The 18,702-nt window shown below is 37.9% G+C and overlaps 1 protein-coding gene across 2 annotated transcripts; it reads right to left on the bottom strand.

Annotated features, from left to right (window-relative positions):
• Nucleotides 1-1,469: 1,469 nt before the first annotated feature.
• On the bottom strand, nt 1,470-12,433 carry LOC106849004 (photoreceptor outer segment membrane glycoprotein 2). 2 transcript variants are annotated; one of them, XM_014869301.2, is made up of 4 exons: nt 12,064-12,433; nt 8,315-8,983; nt 4,298-4,544; nt 1,470-2,852 (listed from the first exon to the last, which is right to left on the bottom strand). In XM_014869301.2, exons 2-4 carry the CDS (start codon nt 8,893-8,895, stop codon nt 2,586-2,588), a joined length of 1,095 nt encoding a protein of 364 aa, XP_014724787.1. In that variant the 5' UTR covers nt 8,896-8,983; nt 12,064-12,433; the 3' UTR covers nt 1,470-2,585. The 2 variants fall into 2 exon arrangements, with proteins under 2 accessions (XP_014724787.1, XP_014724786.1); XM_014869300.2 differs by lacking the exon at nt 12,064-12,433 and having other exon boundaries at nt 8,315-9,303.
• Between the last annotated feature and the right edge of the window lie 6,269 nt (nt 12,434-18,702).

Genomic DNA, 18,702 nt, shown 5'->3' with positions numbered 1-18,702 from the left:
ATGGGAGTCTGTGCTGCTACTTAAGTTTGTTCCCTTGATCCAGTGCCTCTGGTGTTAAATACTGCAGAAAACCCAAACTATCATGACAGGTGCTGTAAAAGAAGCTGGATATGTAGGGTGTAGCACTGCCATGTTCTGAGGAAATCAATAAATACAAAGCGAAGAAGAAAGTATTTATTAAAAAAGGTAAATTTTATCCTGATACTGTGAAACAAGCTATTTTATTTTTGTAATGCATCCATATCGGTGACTGATCTGAATGCCTAGACAGGATAGAAATTAACAGTCTAATGAGTAAGTAATTGCTGGTAATAGGTCAGACAAGGACTGTTCCCTGTGAGATGTATGCTGAAATGAAGTTAGTTTCAAAACAAATCACATTTCACTGCTGCAGTTTGGGGCAATTGGCTGAGAGACAAAGGTTAATGTGTTAAATGCTAATTAGTCTTTTATGGTAAAATGTGTTTTCTTCCTATGCAAGTAAATTAGCTTCTCTGGCCTCTGTGGGGGCCAGAGAAAATTGTGTATCTGGATACAGTTGGATACTTACACCTCTGCTCTTTGTGGTAAAGTGTTACAGCACCTGCTGGATGACATTTCTTTGTCTTGACAGAGATGCTGAGGCTGGACAGTCGGTTCACTCTTCCTTCCAAATCTGTTGTTTCAGAGCAGATTCTTGACAGAACAGATTCTTGATTCATTAACTAGAAAGCTATCAAAAGAGTAAGCTCATGGTTCTTGTAATTCTGCAACTTTTAGTTACTGAGGTCTAGGACTGTGTTACCAAAAGTAGAATAAAATGGTGTTGAGGAAGTGACTGCTATTGTCTGACACAGGTGACACTTGGCATACTCATCTGAAAGAAAATATACTTCATTTAGAGAAAAAACATAAGCAAAATCTGAGTAGTTTGCAGTGCAAACTAATGACTGTCTTTCTCCTTGATCTCTTAAGGAACTACAACTTTCTGTATTCTCTTCCAGCCTGTATCAGCTAATTATAGAGCTGCTGGTAAGTACTTCCAAAATGGCTGAAGGAATTATACACCAGTTAAGTTTTAATCCCCGCTGGGCAAAGTGATTGCAATGAAGAGAAGAAGTAGGCATACAGGTAAGAGCAGTGCAAAGGGAAGAATTAACAGAATTTCTTACAGATCTAGTTCTTTGAAGGGGTTTTAACATGCTTAAGGGTAGGCCTAGCATGTAGGCAGTGAAGTTGAAATTATGGTTGTGCACATAGCCTGCTTGAATTGCACTACAGATTATTACATTGCACAATTTATTCACGATACATCCTTATAGTATAATTTTTGCTTTTTTCTAGTGTTATAGAATACAACAGTATTTAAGTAAAGAAATTTTTGCTGTTGCTCTGCACAGTTTCAAAAGTAGGAATGGTTCTATTTCAAATATTTCAGTGCTAAAACTTCTTTTACTTGATTATTCACAAGGAATGCACTCACAGCAGTAACAAGTAAAATACTTTATTTGGTCTTTCCACCTCTGTTTTGTGTCCATACTTTTTTCCTGCTGACTAGTAATGATCAGTTACAGTCCTAGGGCATGCTGTAACTACAGGTGTTTTGTGTATTGAAGGCTTTCACTCCATGCATTGACAAAGCTCCTGAGCATTGTACCAGGGGTGTGATGTGATGCTGTCAGTCTGTCTGCCTTCACTGATGTCAAATAATCCCTTACCTTCCCAGCCCTGGGTCAGTGTGGTGGGTACGTTTGAAACGAGGAGCTTTCAAACATCTAGGATCATCAGTGTTTGTTTCATAGGCAGTATCTACTTGTTTGTAAACTTGTGCTATCACATGCTACTTGGAAGTTTAAATATCCCTGCACAAGCTGGCAGTTAGTTTTCTTGAGCAGAGAACTCCTTTCAGCTGTACCTTTTGACTTTCAGGGAAGTGGGGCAACTGGCTTTCTCTAAACTATTGGAGGGGGAAAATGAAAAGATACTTCAGACGTTTTGGGAAAAACAAGTGAAATACTTTTGTGATAACTTTTATTGCCTTCACCTGAATTTCACATACTTGGTGGATTCTTGTAGGTTTTATTATATATATATTTTTGTTAAAATTTCCCCTTTACTAACTTGCACCAACAGAATCTTCATTTCAGGTTTTGTCTTTTTTGTAAAGAATCTTTAAATCCAGTGTAATTTCCTTTGGGATTTCCCTGTTCTTGGGATTTTTGTAGGTGTAATGACAAACTTCTTTGGTACCTGTTCAGCTAATCTGTATGCTAGCACATGTAGATCCATCCTGTCTGAAATATTTGCTTGTGCATATTGATTATTCTGATGCATTCAGACCATGATAGAAGTCTGTTAGTAAAGGAGAGAAAGTGGGGGAAATTCCAGGAATTCCATGTAGTGTTGAGAATCAGGGATTTCACGAGTAAAAACACATCCATCCAAAGAAGTATCATTATTTTTGGAGGTGTCACCAGTCTGTGGTTTGTTCAATTGTTTTACTAGTTTTTCTACCTTTTTTTTTCCCCTGCCAGATAAAATCTGGTGACTGTAGGACTGTAATAGAGCCAAGCTACACTTGTGATGTCATTTTTTGGAAGATTTGCCTACCTAGCTGCAGGGATGGATTTTGTTGTAATATTAGTTTTGTCACAGTCTGTGTTTTGAACATTAATGTTGGGGTCATTCATGCCTGACACAGTGGAGATCTGGTTGGCTTTGCCAAGGTTCTTAATGATGCTGATGTTGTATTTGGCAGTTTCCACAAAACTATTTTCTAGTAGCCAACCATCTGATTCACCCTCCAGATCTCCTAGCAGAAGGACATTCTTCATGGCTGTCTGTAGGTACCGGACACCAATCAGTACAGAGAGCTGTAAAAAACAGATAATGGTTAAACTGTTGAAATTGCAGCCTCAGTCCTATCACTCAGTTTTCTGACTTGTGTATTCACAGGCCTCATAACTGAGTAAAGCAGACAGACTCTTTATCTTAGCAATATATCTAATCACTTTTCCAATTAATTACATTTTTAAGAAAGATAAAAGGGAGGGATGGGTTGATTCTCTTCATTCTTCAGGTAGCTATCCCCTTTGCATGTTACTAGTACATAAATACCTAGAATTACTAGTGAACCTTCTAGCTTCAGAGACTACAATTAATTGATGTAGAATGGGTGATCAGTTAATGGAACCATCAGTGAGTGGGAAAGAAAAAATTGTAGTATGTTAATTTCAGTGGATTTTTTTTTTCCACTGACATTGATTAAATCAGTATTTCTTCCAAGGAGGTTTAATCATTCCTGTGTAAGCCATATGTGCCCTCTATGTGCCAAGGCATGAAAATTAAGGATGGCCTATAGCAGAGGCTCAAGTCTAAGTTTAGGAAAAAACCTCACTTTCATAGTTCTATTGGAATCAAGATCAACTTGTCAATATTTAAAGGATCACAGAGAGCTGGCTCACAGCTTTTCACATGCTTCAGAGGCCTGTTATTTCTGGCACCATGACCCCACATAGCACTGCCTGAGGACTGTTGTGAACTAGTTTAATTACAATGCTAACATTTATGCAATAGAGCAATAGTCAGAAAACTAAAACGTACTAAAAAGGGAACAAATCTCTATTGGAGCCTGTGCCATTGGGAGGTCCTTTACTTGCAGATGACAACATCCAGAGAATTCTTTACAGACGTCAGCAGGAACACTGCAGCTTTGCAGGCGTGTAGCTTGCCTGTGATGTGCTTATTTTGATTGCATAACCAGCAGCACAATCTACTTCTAAAAGGATGATATGCCATGATTGCAGGTACTATCTATGTGGTGAAACTATGTAATATAAAAAGGAGGTTTTGAGATATTAATACAATGCTCAATTATAAACAAAATTGATGCATTGAGCCAAAGACCTACTTATGTTTTATATATTTGTTAAAACTGACTTAAAACAACACTCAGGCCTTCTCACCAAATTGCCTTGTAGTTGTGTCACTGCATGTAGCACCCTATACCGGATCCCATAAATGCATCAGGGAAGGGAATATGCTATATTCTCTTGAAAAAGCTCTATAAATACACAGAATTATATACATTGTTTCTGATAGTTCTCATCCCCAACAAGATTTCCTTCTGCTCTGTGGACTTTAGGAAAGTTGTCCTTACTAAAGGAAATCCTTTTACTAAAGGAAAACATTCCTGAAGAGCTTGTGGACTTCATACTGGATGCTGAGGCACTTCTCATGTGTTACACCATCATCATTTGCCATGCTAGAGAGACAGAAGATTGATTGATGTGATAGAGACCATTTTTGTGACATTTACCTCGAACAACCAAATGAGCAATGCTGCAACACCAATGGATCTCATGATACCGGTGTAGTAATCCAGCAGGGCCTCTCTGCAGCCCTTCATCCAGATATTGAGCTCCTCTGTCAGGAAATCGTAGTTGTAGTGAGCACTGTTGTTTGTCAGCTGGTACTGGATGCAGGGCCGTGGGGAGCTGGGGTTGCAGCAGCTGAAGGGGACTCCATCCACCAAGAACTTGCCATCAACGTTGCTCTTCAGACGGCTGCAACAGGACAAAGTCTGGGCATTACAAACCTGCTGTCAGCAGCAGACAGTGCCTGTGATTTTAGAAAAGGAAGGAACACGACTCTGCTGAAATGTAGGCCTCTCCAACATAACAAAAGGAAAATGAGGATATACTTTCAACTGGAGAAGTTGTTTACTGCAGGAAAACTGAATGCTGGATTTGTTTTATTTGTGTGATACAGCACAGTACCTCATGTCATTCTTCATTCAGTGCCACAAGACGTGAGTTCAGTGTCCAGGGAGATGTTGCCTTTTTAGGTATCTTTGTGCTGAATACTAAAGACAATTTTTGAACTTGTTTATCTTGGTGGAATTCTAATAGAAGTTATATCCCTGGAAATCCTGTGTTTCACTACTTCTGGATTGATTTTTCAACACAATCATTCCATGAGATCCTAATGCAAAAACAATTTTGTATGCCACAGGAACCACTGGAAATCATCTGCTGGCCTTTTGCCACTGTACCCATTGCAAGGGCTGGTCTAGCACATGTTTTGAGACTAATTCACAAGGGAGTTTCTACTTCTCATAACTTCACTTTCTGTAACTTTAAGAACTGTAGTTATTGGTAAAAATTATTCCTTTCCCTCCTCTATAAGATAGGAGGAAAACAAGTGGTGGAAGATGAAAGATAAAGAGGTATAGGAAAAAAAATCATAGGATGGGAAGAGAACACATTCTCAAATTAATGAAGATTTTCTGGAAGTTAAATGAATCCTTGGCATCCATTTTCTTCACTGAAAGTGATTTTCCAGAAACTGGACAGTATCTGAGGTGCTGAGAAGGACACTCACACCTTGGGGAAGCAGCCTCTAAGCATATATCTATTTTCATGCTCAGTGGGAAAGGCTGATTTCCTGAGAGTGGTTTATTAAGTCCAGGCCCTTTATCCTTTGTAAAGGGGCCAGAATACGTGAAAGACAACTTTCACTCAGATACCCAGCTTTCACTAGATTTGGCAATAGTAAATTTTCTAATACTTTCCAAAACTTCATTCATTTATTAATGTTTGCAAATAATATTTTTCAGTTCCACTACAGCTGATGTAAATGAGAGAGGGAAAGAAATCATTACAAGAGGCTCATCAGGTAAACAGAAGGAGTAGAAACACTATGGTCCAGTCTTGATCTGGAATTTGGGACTAAATGTAACCTTCAAATGAAACATAAACTGCTAGGAAGCTCAGTATTTGTGGCAGTGCTATGATGGCAGAATTGCTTTTGTTTTATTGCTGTGAGCCTACTAAATACAACCTCCTTTTTGTTGTTGTTTTCCTTCCTCTCTGTTTTATTTGGGTTGTGTGTGTTTTGTTTTACTTAAAATTCTCTCAAAAACATTTTCCTCAAACATCTTTCCTAGTAAACCAGGAAATTCATCTGCAATTTCCCACTTAGGAGTGGGATAGGCATGAATTTTTCTCCATTTTCAAGTCTAGCTTTTCATTTTGTGGCCATCATATCCCTGGTGATTGTAACAGAATGGAATCAATGCAAAAGAGCCCAAATAATCCACTGAAAGGAGATTCAAGTGTGTGAGCTGTGTCGTGGGCAAAGGCAAAACCAGCTACTGGAAGGGAAAGGAGCCAGAGAGGCACAAACCAGAGGGCTCCAGTGTGGGAGGAGAAAAGAAAGCTCGCAGAGGAGAGGAAGACTGGCATATTGTGAAGGGGAAGATGTTACTTGGGCTGGCAAAATGCCCTCTTTCAGGGTATTATATATGTTTAATGACCACAATATAGTACAGTGTTTAAGATGGTTGAAATACAGTCTCTTAAACTGGGTCTTAAACTTTTCATTTGATCCCAAGCATCAATTTAAATACTTACTTTTGTTCTGGATATGTTATAAAGAGGAATCCTCTTTCTGCTGCCAACAGTAGCAGTTTCCAGACTTGGGTTATGTCCTCCTGCCACTGTGTTTCCTCTGTTAGTGTCAAATTTAAAAATTATTTCATTTGTGTCTTGGTACTTAATAATACCTTGGTACTGTTAGAAGGGAGGCCACAGTGAAAGAGGTGGTAGAGCAAAAAATTCACTGCTATTTGCTGTTGCAATTCAAAGTTGTTATGGTATTGTAAAGCAAAAACTTGCTTTTGAGCAAAGATGATTTTTACCTGACCAAAGCAATGGTAGGATTTTACTGCTGTAACCTGCCTCATGTTCCTACCATTCCCACTGGCTGCTTCCATGCCTTGTCAAATTATGGTGCAGGCAGTAGAGCTGTAGAAGAGGGCTTTGCAAGAAGGTAAAAAGTTCAGTTTTGCAAAGGTTACATGTGAGTTCACAGTGTCAGATCTCACCTGCTTTGCCTCTTGATTTACAAACTACTAACTGACACACAGTACAAGTTGAAACCAAGAAAGACTTGATTCCTTTTCCATCCTTTCAGAACATTACCAACTGGGCTTTGCTTCTAATGATTTCATATCAAATATTTCACTACCAGATTTTTGGAAGTCATAATTTCTGTTATACGGCACCAACTTGGATTCTGCCAATCAAGATTAAATTAAGCAATCTATCAGCAGCAAAAGAAATTCAAAAGCTACTTTCCTCACTCACATTTCAATGTCACATTCTGCCTGAATGGGGCAAAAGCTAACTGACAGTGTATTCTCAAAACAGTGGCAGAGCACAGGTGAGCCTGCAGTAGAAAACACAGCTTAATTAAGACCCTGGGTAAAACATTACTGTTTCTGCCTCTCTCACAGAAATAAAAGGCAGTATATTTTACTTTTGACCTCACACTAAGCTTCTACACTTAAATTCCTAGGGACCATTGTTGTTGTCATGTCATTTTTCAGCATAGACCCATTCTTAAAACAGCTTTGGGTCAGTCTGTTCTGTGTGACACTTTCTAACTTCTCTCTTGAGGATGCTTGTATTGCTTTATTTCCACAGACAAGTGTCTTCTTATGCTGATGCCCTCTTTTTGTGTTCTCCTAGGTCCTGCCCTCTAGTATATTTGCAGCTCTCTATATATGGTTTGCTATGATGGTAGTTTCAAATTGTGAATTCTGTAAAATTAAGACCTTTGGCCTCCCTTCCTCTGGCTTTATTGTCACTGATTGATTGAGTCACTGATTGAGTTCAACAAAATACGGCATTTGACAAATGCCAGTCAGGCCTTTTGCATTTGTCTTTCCTGGGAATACAACTCTTGTCAGTGAAGACCTTTTTCAGCTCTAGAAGAATTATTACAGACTGAATTGTCCACTTTTGAAAGTTTTTAATGTTTACCTTGTCTGTAAGTATTACCACTCTTCTTTTTGAGCATTTAATTCCACAGTTGCTACATCATGTGAAGCACCACCACCAAGGAGAAAGGGGAGTTTCTGCTTTTTTATGCAGTGTACGTAGTGTTTGGCAGTTTCTCATATGCGAACATAGAGATTTGAACTCGGGATTGCAAAGTCTAATACCTTGAAGAAGGGTCTTTAGTGTTTAGAATTGACTGTGCAATGTACTAATAGTACAATCCTTTTTTTCTTACTGTTATCAGCTGACCATAAATGAAATAGGTAGCTAATTCACCACACTGAAAAAGGAGATAGATCTTTGCTTTGCTTAGCATCCCTAAAGGCTTAGCAAAAGGCAACTATTGATTATGCATGTATTTATCATATTTTGTGAGTAACCTGGTCATTCTACATTTCTTATTAAGATACAAAGGTCCAGCAAAAAGGGCTTTCCAGTCTCAAAAGAGTTTTTCTCCTATAATTTTTTTGTTATGACTGATAGATACTTACTCCAGAACGTCCTTGGAAGCCATATTCAGGTAACGAGGAGATACCCACTGAATTTCAAACCAGTCTCTAAAGCCATTGTTTCCACAGCAACGGAATCCAATTTGTAGCAAATCCACTGTTTTCTTTAAGAAACATCGCCCAGGTATGTCTGTGTCTTTATAGAACTTAATGGCATCCCTCAGTCCCAGATAGAGAGACTCTTCCAGCTCGTTCCTCATGGTGTAGCACATGAGAGCACCCACCAGGATGCAGAAGGTAAAACAGAAGGTGCATACGATGTATGGCAGCATTACTAGCTTCCACCGAGAGAACTTGTTTGCATCTGAGCAATCATAGCAGATTTTGCCACCCAGGAAGTTGATGATACATGCTATGACCCCTACGGAGATCAGCATGTTGGGGACAGAGTTAATGTCCCCTTTTGCCATCACTTCACTACGCTTCTTGATCTCTATTTTCAGAAAGAGGCCAAGGCTGAAGAGAATGATCCCACTCACTACAGAAACCCAGTTGAGGATCCATAAGATCTGAGCCAACTTGTCCCTCTTGGTTTTGGTGAATTTGACTTTGAGGACAGCCATAGTCAGACGCGCATTAGGAAAAGCAGCGTGGGTCAAGGGAAGCTCGTAAGCTGATTAGGAGCATGGATCCAAGGCGTGCAGCAGAAATCTGAAGAAGAGGGAGAGAGATTACTGTCTGTTTGACCAGGTATTTATAGAGCCTACAAAAGAACTTCCTGTACAGCCTCACGCACTCTGAGTCCTGCCAAAGGAGTGCCCCAGTGAAATTTATTGCTTAAATTTCATAACAATGTAAATCACTTAAAAATTATTCTAAGGACCAACTAGAGCAATTAAAAATAGGTGAATTGTATGACGAGAGACTGGATTCCTATGAATTTTTGTCAAGACAAATTTTCTGTGCAGACCTGATATCTAAAAGTGAACTGGTCTGCTCTCTTCCCATTCAGAAGACTCCCAGTGTCTTTCTCTTCTACTTGTCTGTATTTTTTAAAAACAATTATAGCTATTTATTATTTTTAGGTTCCTGTGTTATGGTCAGGTGTGTGTTCAAAAGTTGAATAAACAAGACAAAAACCATATATACATTTTTTTCTTCCCCTCTCTAGAAAACTTGTCTTGTTCCTAATTTGGCAACTCTCATTAGAGTGATTTTATACTATAAAACTCTGCATTATAATTATACAGTAATTTAATTCCACTAATACAATGGCATTTATAAACAATAAAGAGTAATCCTTTAAATCTGGGGAAATAGAAAATATTATGCTGCTTATACATCTCTAAGTTATTGGATGCTATTACTGAATAAGACAGCATGAAAAACACCTGCAGACAGACAAGCTGGACAGAAGTAAGGCTACACTGACCCGGTAAATGATCCCCAGCTGCAGTGAAGCTTAGCATTGGGTAAGCAGATTGTTGCAGAGTGGAGTTTAAAAAGGTAATGGAATCCCAGCGTCTTCATGTGTTTACATCGGAAGGAATCAGTTCTATTTGTACAGGCAAGGAAGGGGTTTTGTGATTCATATTAGGATAAGGTTAAATACCTTCATACATTAAGATTTTAAGGCCTGTGAGATGTAATTAATTCAAGTTGCATTTATTTTCTCCTGCATTTACAGAGAAAACTAATTCCCCTCAAAGCTATTCAGCTCTGTGGTTTTTTTGTACAATGCACAGAATAGTGTTCAAAATGCATAATATTTTCCCTTACTAGTCTATTTCCAAAGGTGTTTAGGCCAGCTACTTTCTGAGTTTAAAAACAATTGTTTAAAAACAAATTAATTAACTTTAATTGTTAAGGCTGATTATCAGTTATGGCTGAATATGGATTATGATCATATTGTGATAATCATATAAATGATAGACAGATTACAGAGATGTCCAGAGAATAGTAATTTATAAAACCACAACACTTGCTTCACGCCATTCTTCTCCAGTATTGTTCAGACCTCATTTGAAGGGATCATGCTCTGCTGGTGCAGAATTAAGCCTCTCTACAAATTCAGCTGACAGCCTGAATAAGCCTGCTAATCCTGAAGACTATCTTTGATTGCTTCACCAGTTAAAGCAGTTCGTGACTTGACCTTAAATACTTGTTAATGATGGCTGCTGATAGATTTATTTGCCCCTCATACTCGGTCCTCAGAGCTCACAGAGAGAATCTGTTGTGAAATCTACTGATTGCTGCTACACAGTTCACGTTCAGTGGCCAGCACATATGAATGCATCATTCACTGTTAGTTTCTGTGAAACACACACACATATTTCAACACGGCCTCAAAATTGTTCAGCACGTTTTATTACGTTGTCACTGAAAACACCCTATTTGCTAAACATGTTTTGATTTAACATTTGGACAATAGTTTACTCTGCTTAAAATTCATCAATTCCAGAAGCATTGTTGATAGTGGAAGATGTAGGTTTGAGACTTTGCCATATTCTAGCCATAAAGAAATTTGGAGTTCCGTAAGAAGGGATTCAATCTCATGCAGCTATTTTGATATAGCTCCATCCCCAATTTTCAGATGCCTGAAGTTAAAAACGGTGAAAAATTTCTGTGCAAGAAAAATTCTAATAGCAATTCCTTGTCTCCAGAAATTCTCATGAGGTATTCTTAGCTCCGTTTGTGAATTTTTGTGGATTTCACGGAATATTGACATTTATCTAACAGCACTACCCATACCAGCAGCATAAGATCTGTGATTTCATGGAATCCTAGTGCCAGAGGAAAGGGATGGAATGACTGGTTGTTGTAGTTCAAAGACCAGTTGTTGACTGACCCTGGTTGTCACTGATGCTTGGGATTGATCTTTGGGAGACACTGTGCTTCTCATGAAACCTTAAGTGCATTGAGTCTGGGACAGAAGAGCAAGTTACCTGTTCTGTTCCTTGTTCCTAACCTTCTACATGGATACTTATGTTAAGATTTTCACCTATGCTAACAGTTTACTGAATTTATTTCAGATAATAAGACTCTCTTCATATCATAATTAATTTTGTAGATGCATCATAACATTATTCTTTCCCTAGCTGTTTAATAAAGTATTGAATACATTTATTAGCATAAGATCTATTGCAACACACACACAGAGCTGCACAGTATAATTTTTTGAGCACCATGAGGAAAGTCTTTCCAGCTGAAAGAACTGAACTGCAGTTAGTCTTGCTCTGCACTATCTGTCTGTTCTTCTACAAGTCATATTTGGCAGCAGGTTACTGTAAAGCCACAAATGCTCCCAGCATTTCAATGGAACTAATGCCTCTGTCATAGTTCTTAGAAACCTTTGCACTCCAGAGCTATGATTCATATACATACAGATATATTTTCCTCAGCTAGGGGAGAGCAAACTGGATTTTATTCTATAAAGGGAGAAATACTTCTTTCCACAAAAGAAGACAAATTAATGTGGAAATCTCTCCCATACTATCAATACTGTTGATTTCCTTGTCTAATTGAAATTTATCTCACTTTAAACACAACTTACAATTTGCTTCCAAGATGTCACCTAGCTGTTTCTTTGCTATCAAGTTCCCCTAGCTATATTGCACAAGACATAGCACAGCTATTTATTTTTAATATTTACTTATTAGATACAATTTGTTTAGAGAAATTTTCCAATTTTGCTGTAAACAAACCACATCTTCTCTTACTGATTTTGCTAAAATCTGCTATTTTAGCTAAACATACATTTCTATTTGTGACATTAAAAAAAAGCTACTAACCTGGTTCAGAGGACTGAACACGATCTTGAAACTGGTAACTTGCTGAATACAAGGGAGAAAATACCTGAATTGGACATCCTGAGGATGACTGAAGTACTGATTTCCTGATGTCTGTGTAGTTGCTCTGTCTTCACACGGACTCACCAATGGAGATGGAGAAAACCACTTCTACTCTCCTGCCTGTGCTAATCTCTCCTTCATCTCTAATCGTAGCTAAGAGATTTATTTCGAGGTTCTTATGCCACCAGATGAAATCCTGCAAAACAGGCCAATTGCCTGAGTGTGAACTGATATCTCACCAACAAAATGGTTTCTAGGACTTCTACCTTCTTACCTTGCTGGAAATTTGGGCTAATAAGCAACAGAACTGTTTTTCAGTACCTGCTAATGTCTTCAATAGTTCTTAATTTGTTCTTAACAATAAATATGCCTCCAAAGGAGAGATGAATGAGAATAATGAAACTTTGTGATTCTGTGGGAAGGAAAAATCTCTCTTAGGCAACTATCATTTATATCCACTATTATGTTCCTTACCCATCATTGTTACTTTGGATGCAATTTTCTGTTCTCTGTGTATTGAATGTGATTGTCCAAGAAAAGAATTCAAGTAACCAAGAGAAATTGGATAATCCTGTATGATTCACAGTAGGTTATGGTTTGGGAAGCTTTGCAGGTTCAAGAACAATCTAGTAGAAACCTCTGTCCTAGTCTCTTATCTAGCTCTATTCCAAGCCAGAAGCAAAAGCTAAAGTGTTGTGTCCTCTGTAATTTCTGAGCCCAGCACGTAGCAATTTGTGGGACAGACTGGCTGGTTTGGACTGGCAACAGTGGTGGCAACAAGCTGAGTCTGCAGCAGTGTTGGTCAGGTTAGAGGTGATGTCAGTACAAGAACAGAATCCCTAAGCACAGGACCAGGCTTGAGCTCTAGGGTCCATATCTATAATACCTCAGCATGGCAGGGAGAGTTCAGTGGGCACTGACTGACTGCAAGAGACCCTGCACCAGGCATTGTACATGTGTAGAAATTTTCTCAGAAGCATAAACTGTCTCTCCCAGCTTATGATAAGCAATAAACCAGTACCCTGATGTGATTCTAACTCTGTGTTCTGGCAGTACACTGGCTCTATCTCGCCCCTGTCCTAATGATTCAAAGCATATGTGATACATGTGGGACCTGTTGGACCTGCTGCATATGGACCACACAAATGCTTGCATATGATCAAACACACCCCAGCTGCATTGAATTAATCCTGTGCACGAGTCAGTCCTGCTTTGGACTTGAAGCACTCGTGCAGACCACAGGGAATATTTTAGATCTGTTCAGATCTATTGGTTTGTATACAGATCAACTCTATGGAAGCATATTCAGCAGGTATAATGTATTCCTTGGATACAGCACAAGCACACAAATATACACATTTTGAACTATTGTTTGGCTGGGATGTGATACATAAGAAATCCTGGACAAAAGGCTAAAGTATTTTTCTATGCTTAAAAAAAGTTCACTTGTGAAAACTCTCTCCATCTCCATAACTCCAAATGTGTTTCCCCTGAGTATTAGAAAGTGTTACTGCCTCAGTTACCTAGTAGCAGAAAACTGAACCTTCCCTGTGGCTGCTTTGCAATACAAACCTCGTACTCACATGCATGGAAGCAAGCGAGCAGGAGATGGCAGTGCTGCTGTATGAAGTATGAAGGCTTCTACTACAACACAGAGCAAGGAGCTTTTTTTTTTTTTAATTTGTTAGAGAGATTAGAGGTCATTCACACAGCTAGTGGAAGCTCAAGAATGCCCTATTGTAAGAAATTACTTAAATCAAATTGTAATGCAGTTAGAGGCCAGTGCTACCTGTATTTTTTATTCCATCTCATTTGGAAATTACTTCAGCTGCAAGTATAGTATCAAAAGTTGAATTATTCAGAAATTAGTTCTGTGTTATTGGCAGTTTATAATGAACCATGATGCACTTTCTTGCAGACCTTTGGGAAGCCTGGACATCACAACCACGAAGTAGCATTTTGTAACTTTCAGGAGTAGTTGTACAGAGGGAATTGCATCTATCACCCAGCAGTATAGAAAGAGATCAAACACTTTCCTGCTAACAGTGGAGATTGCTGTGATATGACTTAGGATCCAAAACAGGTAAGTTTAACAAATGTTTGCCCAACTACTTACCTATTTAGTACCATTCATATATAAGCCCACAGGCAAGGACAGATGTGTTATGAATCAGTGTAATGAAATAACTAGTTGGGAAGATGCAACGTTTAATTTTACATCTAGTTTCCGAAATCTAATATTTTATTTTTTATATTTGCATGACTTTTCAGTTCATTTTGTATTTAATGTAAATGACAACTAATGATACGAGATTTTGGAGTACTGGATGAAAAGTGGAGGCACTTGGTGAGACTGATGGAAACAAGAACTATACAACCTTTCCTTCTGAGCTGGGGCAAGGCCATATTCAGGAAGAGATTCTCACTCATGTGATAATGGGGAGAGGACATGAGCAACCATCTGCTTTTTTTGGCTTTTGTAAAGTTGTGAACCACACAACAAGTGTGGTAGACACTTAGAGAATTAAGTTATTAAGCAAATAGAAGTAACTGAGTCTTTGGAGAGCCTTCATTTCTCAATTACATTTTTGAAATTTTAGGAAGGAAGTGTAGTGGTATTTAGATGATTATGGTTGTTGTAGTAGATACAGGTACCCACGTTAAGTCACAACATCTGAAATTCTTATGGAATTGCAGAGTTGGCAGAGGGAATGTCAACATTTAAAGGCAAGAAGTAATGGCAATAGTCAATTATTTAAAAGGACTCAGTTTGTAATTAAAATGACACAAGGCTTATTGAAAATGAAGTCAGTTTTATTTCTTTACAACTACAGCTCTACACTGTACTACAGTTGTACCAGCAGATCCATTGTACTATGTTCCATGGAAAATGTGAACCCTATAACTGTAGCTCATCTAATTGCCTGAAGAGCACCACAGATGAAACAAATCAGAAAAAGAAGTACTACATTTTTCAGATGTGTAAAGATTATTATATGACAATATGGATGCTGAAATCAGTCTCAGGCAGAAAATGAATTTATAGCAGGCCTGTATGAACTGCACTGCCTGTGTACGGCTTGTCATTAGGGGTCCTGTGCATTGCAGGAAAATCCATATCAGTACCTGTCAGGCTGGCTCTGATTTCAATCCATAGGAGCTGTACTGTCCACAGTCTCTGAGTCATCCACTCATGACTCACGGTGAGTCATTACAAATGGAAAACTAAGGCACAGAAATAGTATATTCACCTTAAAATCAGACCAGCAGTCTATAGTACAACTGAAAGTGAACATGTGTTTTAAACTGCCTGGTAACCCTAGAATTTCCATCTTGACTGTAACTTCTTCCTGAAGATTAGAATCCATTTTAACAACATTAATCATAATTAGACCATGCAACAATTTTGCTTTTCACTTTTGTACCTTATTCACTATGGATCTTATCCTCACAAGTATCAGGAAGCTTTTTGCAGAATGGAGTTATACACATATTATGAGGCCTGGCAGCATAATGAGGTTAAATTTTCCTTTTTAAATTCCATATCTCATAGCATCAATACTTTGGTGCACTATACTGCTAACTGACCCTTTTTCTCCTAGCAAAGTAGTCAGACATAGACTGTCACTTTTCTCCTCAAAAGACCTTCTAAATTAATCAGTACCTATTCTCAGCTTACTATAAACCTGATGTTGATACTATTTTTCACACTCCAGACATAATTTGAACTGAACAATATTACTCAGGACATATTGTAGGGAATTTGATATTCTTTTGGAAAGAAGAGACAGTTATCAAGAGGAAAAAAAAATAAAAGAGAGGCTCACAGGTGTTTCTGAAGCTGTCAAATACACAGAAGCCAGAAGCCAGACACAGTGCTCTTAGAGATTTTTAGAGCTTTTCCAAGATCCCTCTGTCCCCTGAATGGTGACTTCATGCTTATTGGCACTGTCGAGAAATCACAATATGTGGAAAAAAACTGAAGGAACTCAGGTGCCTTACTGCTTAATGTAGAGAAGACTGATGGTAAGAGATTAAAATAGTGGTAGAATAATTTTATAGGTAGTTGCACAAAGGAATAAATTCCTTTGGTGATATGAGGAGAATAATGGGTGAAATAATTTTTAGTGAGAATAGTGAAACAGCCCATAAGAAACTCCTTGATTTCCTTAAACAAAGTACTTTTAGAACAGATTGACAAACACTGGCCAGGAGTGTTGTAGGGACAGTTGGAAAAACGACTGAATTAAATGTCTCAAGGTCTGTGATTTGTCATTTGCTATTAACCAGATATCTGTTTAAACATCTACAAAACTTGGTAAGAGCTTTCTCATCTCTGACCAATTCTTCCTTTGCTCCTTGACTTTTGCCAGAAATGTGAGCTTATAAAATGTTTTTACCTTTCTATTAATTGAAAGCATTGTTTCCACCTCCATGTATATGTTTATTTTAGTTAAAATTTTAAACAACTTTTCAATTCTAGGAGTTGGTATATGTTAACTTATTGACTTACCAAACGTGTGAATTTTCCATCTCTAAAGTCTTGTCATCCTGCTATCTATCTCATCCTTTTATTTTTTCTTTCTTTCTTTCTCTCTCTTCTTTTTCCTGACATCTGACTTTCCAAACATTTTTCTGGAGCTTTGTCTTCTATAGTCAACTAAGCAGAAACATTATTCAGAACTTCTGACTCATACAGAAATAAATAAGTATCTCCAAGACCAAAGTCCAGCCAAGGAAGTTCCAATTGAAGTATTTGAAACCAATGAATCTGGACTTTGCAGGATGAGTCATCTACAGCCATATATGTTGATTTGAAGAAAAAACCAGCAGAGTTCAAAAGTTCTTGCACATTGTTGATCCTGTCACCCTTCTCCATCACAGACATATGAATATGTTTGTGTATAGGTGCAGGTTTAAATATTTAAGGATTCCTTGAAGAAAAATTAGATCATTCCTTTCAGACAAAAACTATTGATGAAAATTCTCACATCTCCCTTACTACAAAAAACGATTTCCAGGAAAGCAAACATATTTTTCCATTGCTATGCCTTATGAAGCCTAGGGAACCAGAAGTTGGAAGCATTAGAAAGTTGTGTTCCATCTCTAGATATTCCTGGAAATTTTGATCTATTTCTTAAAAAAAAAAGAAATTAGAAGTGGGTACTTATTAGATATGTGGGTATTTTCTCATTCTCTGTTATTTTTTAAATTAAAAAAATAATAACAGCTAAAGCTGTGTCTAGTTGTGCCCAGAAATAGTTTGCTGTCACTTGGTCTTTACTGGCTTGTTTCTATCCTTTTCAAAATTCAGACCAATTCTATTTATTGTCTCATTACATGATTTAATGTTTATTACATTTAATCTTAAATATTTATGCATAATATTTATAATTATTAAATATTAAAATACCCATATTAAGATGTAAGAATATCTTTACATGACTGGGGACTTTTTTTCATACAGTCAAACTTATTAGGAAATCATATTCATTGCTATGCACATACCAGCATTAAATTTTTTTGTTAATATATTTTCATAGTAACTATGTCGTTGTAATAAAGTTTGGTCTGTCAAGCCTTGGGGATTTGGAGTAATTTCTGTAATTAATCCTCCTGCTCTCTAACTTCAGAGTTTTGGTGTGCAGTACTTTCCTTCTTGCAGTCTGCAGCCAAGTGAGACATTTAGGATTGAATTAAGACAACATACTGTGTTTTGATTTAACCCCAGGTAGCAGCTAAGTCCCAGCAGCTGCTTGCTCACTCCCCCACCCCTGCCCAGTGAGGAAAAAAGAGGATAGAAAAGACAAACCTTGGGCTGAGATACAAACAATTTAATAATTGAAACAAAATATAAAAGATAATAACAATTAGACACTACTACTAATTGTAATGGAAAGGAGAGAGAAACAAAACCCAAGAGAAAAAAGAGATACACAGTACAATTGTTCACCACCCACTGATGCCCAGCCTGGCCCCCAGCAGCCATTGACACTTCATGGCCAACTCCTTCCCCATTAATATACTGGGCATGATATTCTGTGGTATGAAATGTCCCTTTGGACAGTTTGGGTCAGCTGTCTTTGCCATGTTCTCCTCCGTTCTTGTGCACATCCTCACTGGCAGAGCACAGGAAGCTGAGACATCCTTGATTTAGAGTAAGAACAACTCAAACCCAGCTAAAACATCAGCCTGTTGTCAACATCATTCTCATGCTAAATCCAGCACAGTACCAGCTACTATACAGAAAATGCCCAACCAGGGCAGTTTGCTTTATTGATTTATTTTGCACCACCTGAAATACTTAAAAATTTCCAGAAGAAACAGAGAGGTGTCCATTTGCTGACTAACAGCTGCAAAAAGAGACACATTTTTACATTGAGATAGCCAAGTAGAACTAACAATGTCAGAGCTGAACAAAAGGCATAGGCCAGGTTTTGGCTCAGGGTAATTTTTTCCAAGGGAAATCAACACAATGCATCTGAGCTTAACTACATGTACTATCAAAAAAAAAAAAAAAAAAGAAACTGGAGTACCTCAATTTCATATTCTTATTTACACAGAGATTTTAATGTGCTA

Source organism: Sturnus vulgaris, chromosome 6 (genome assembly GCF_052056855.1).
Source record: "Sturnus vulgaris isolate bStuVul1 chromosome 6, bStuVul1.hap1, whole genome shotgun sequence".
Classification (NCBI taxonomy): Eukaryota; Metazoa; Chordata; class Aves; order Passeriformes; family Sturnidae; genus Sturnus; species Sturnus vulgaris.
The sequence above is the reverse complement of the archived record's forward strand: the minus strand, read 5'-3'. Positions and strand labels throughout refer to the sequence as shown.

Excerpts from the sequence above, each read along its gene's own strand:
- LOC106849004 (XM_014869301.2), bottom strand. The coding sequence starts at position 8,895 with ATGGCTGTCCTCAAAGTCAAATTCACCAAAACCAAGAGGGACAAGTTG. Across the intron at positions 4,545-8,314 it reads GCTTCCAAGGACGTTCTGGA|CCGTCTGAAGAGCAACGTTG; the intron begins GTAAGTATCTAT and ends GTCCTGTTGCAG. Across the intron at positions 2,853-4,297 it reads TGCTCATTTGGTTGTTCGAG|CTCTCTGTACTGATTGGTGT; the intron begins GTAAATGTCACA and ends TGTTTTTTACAG.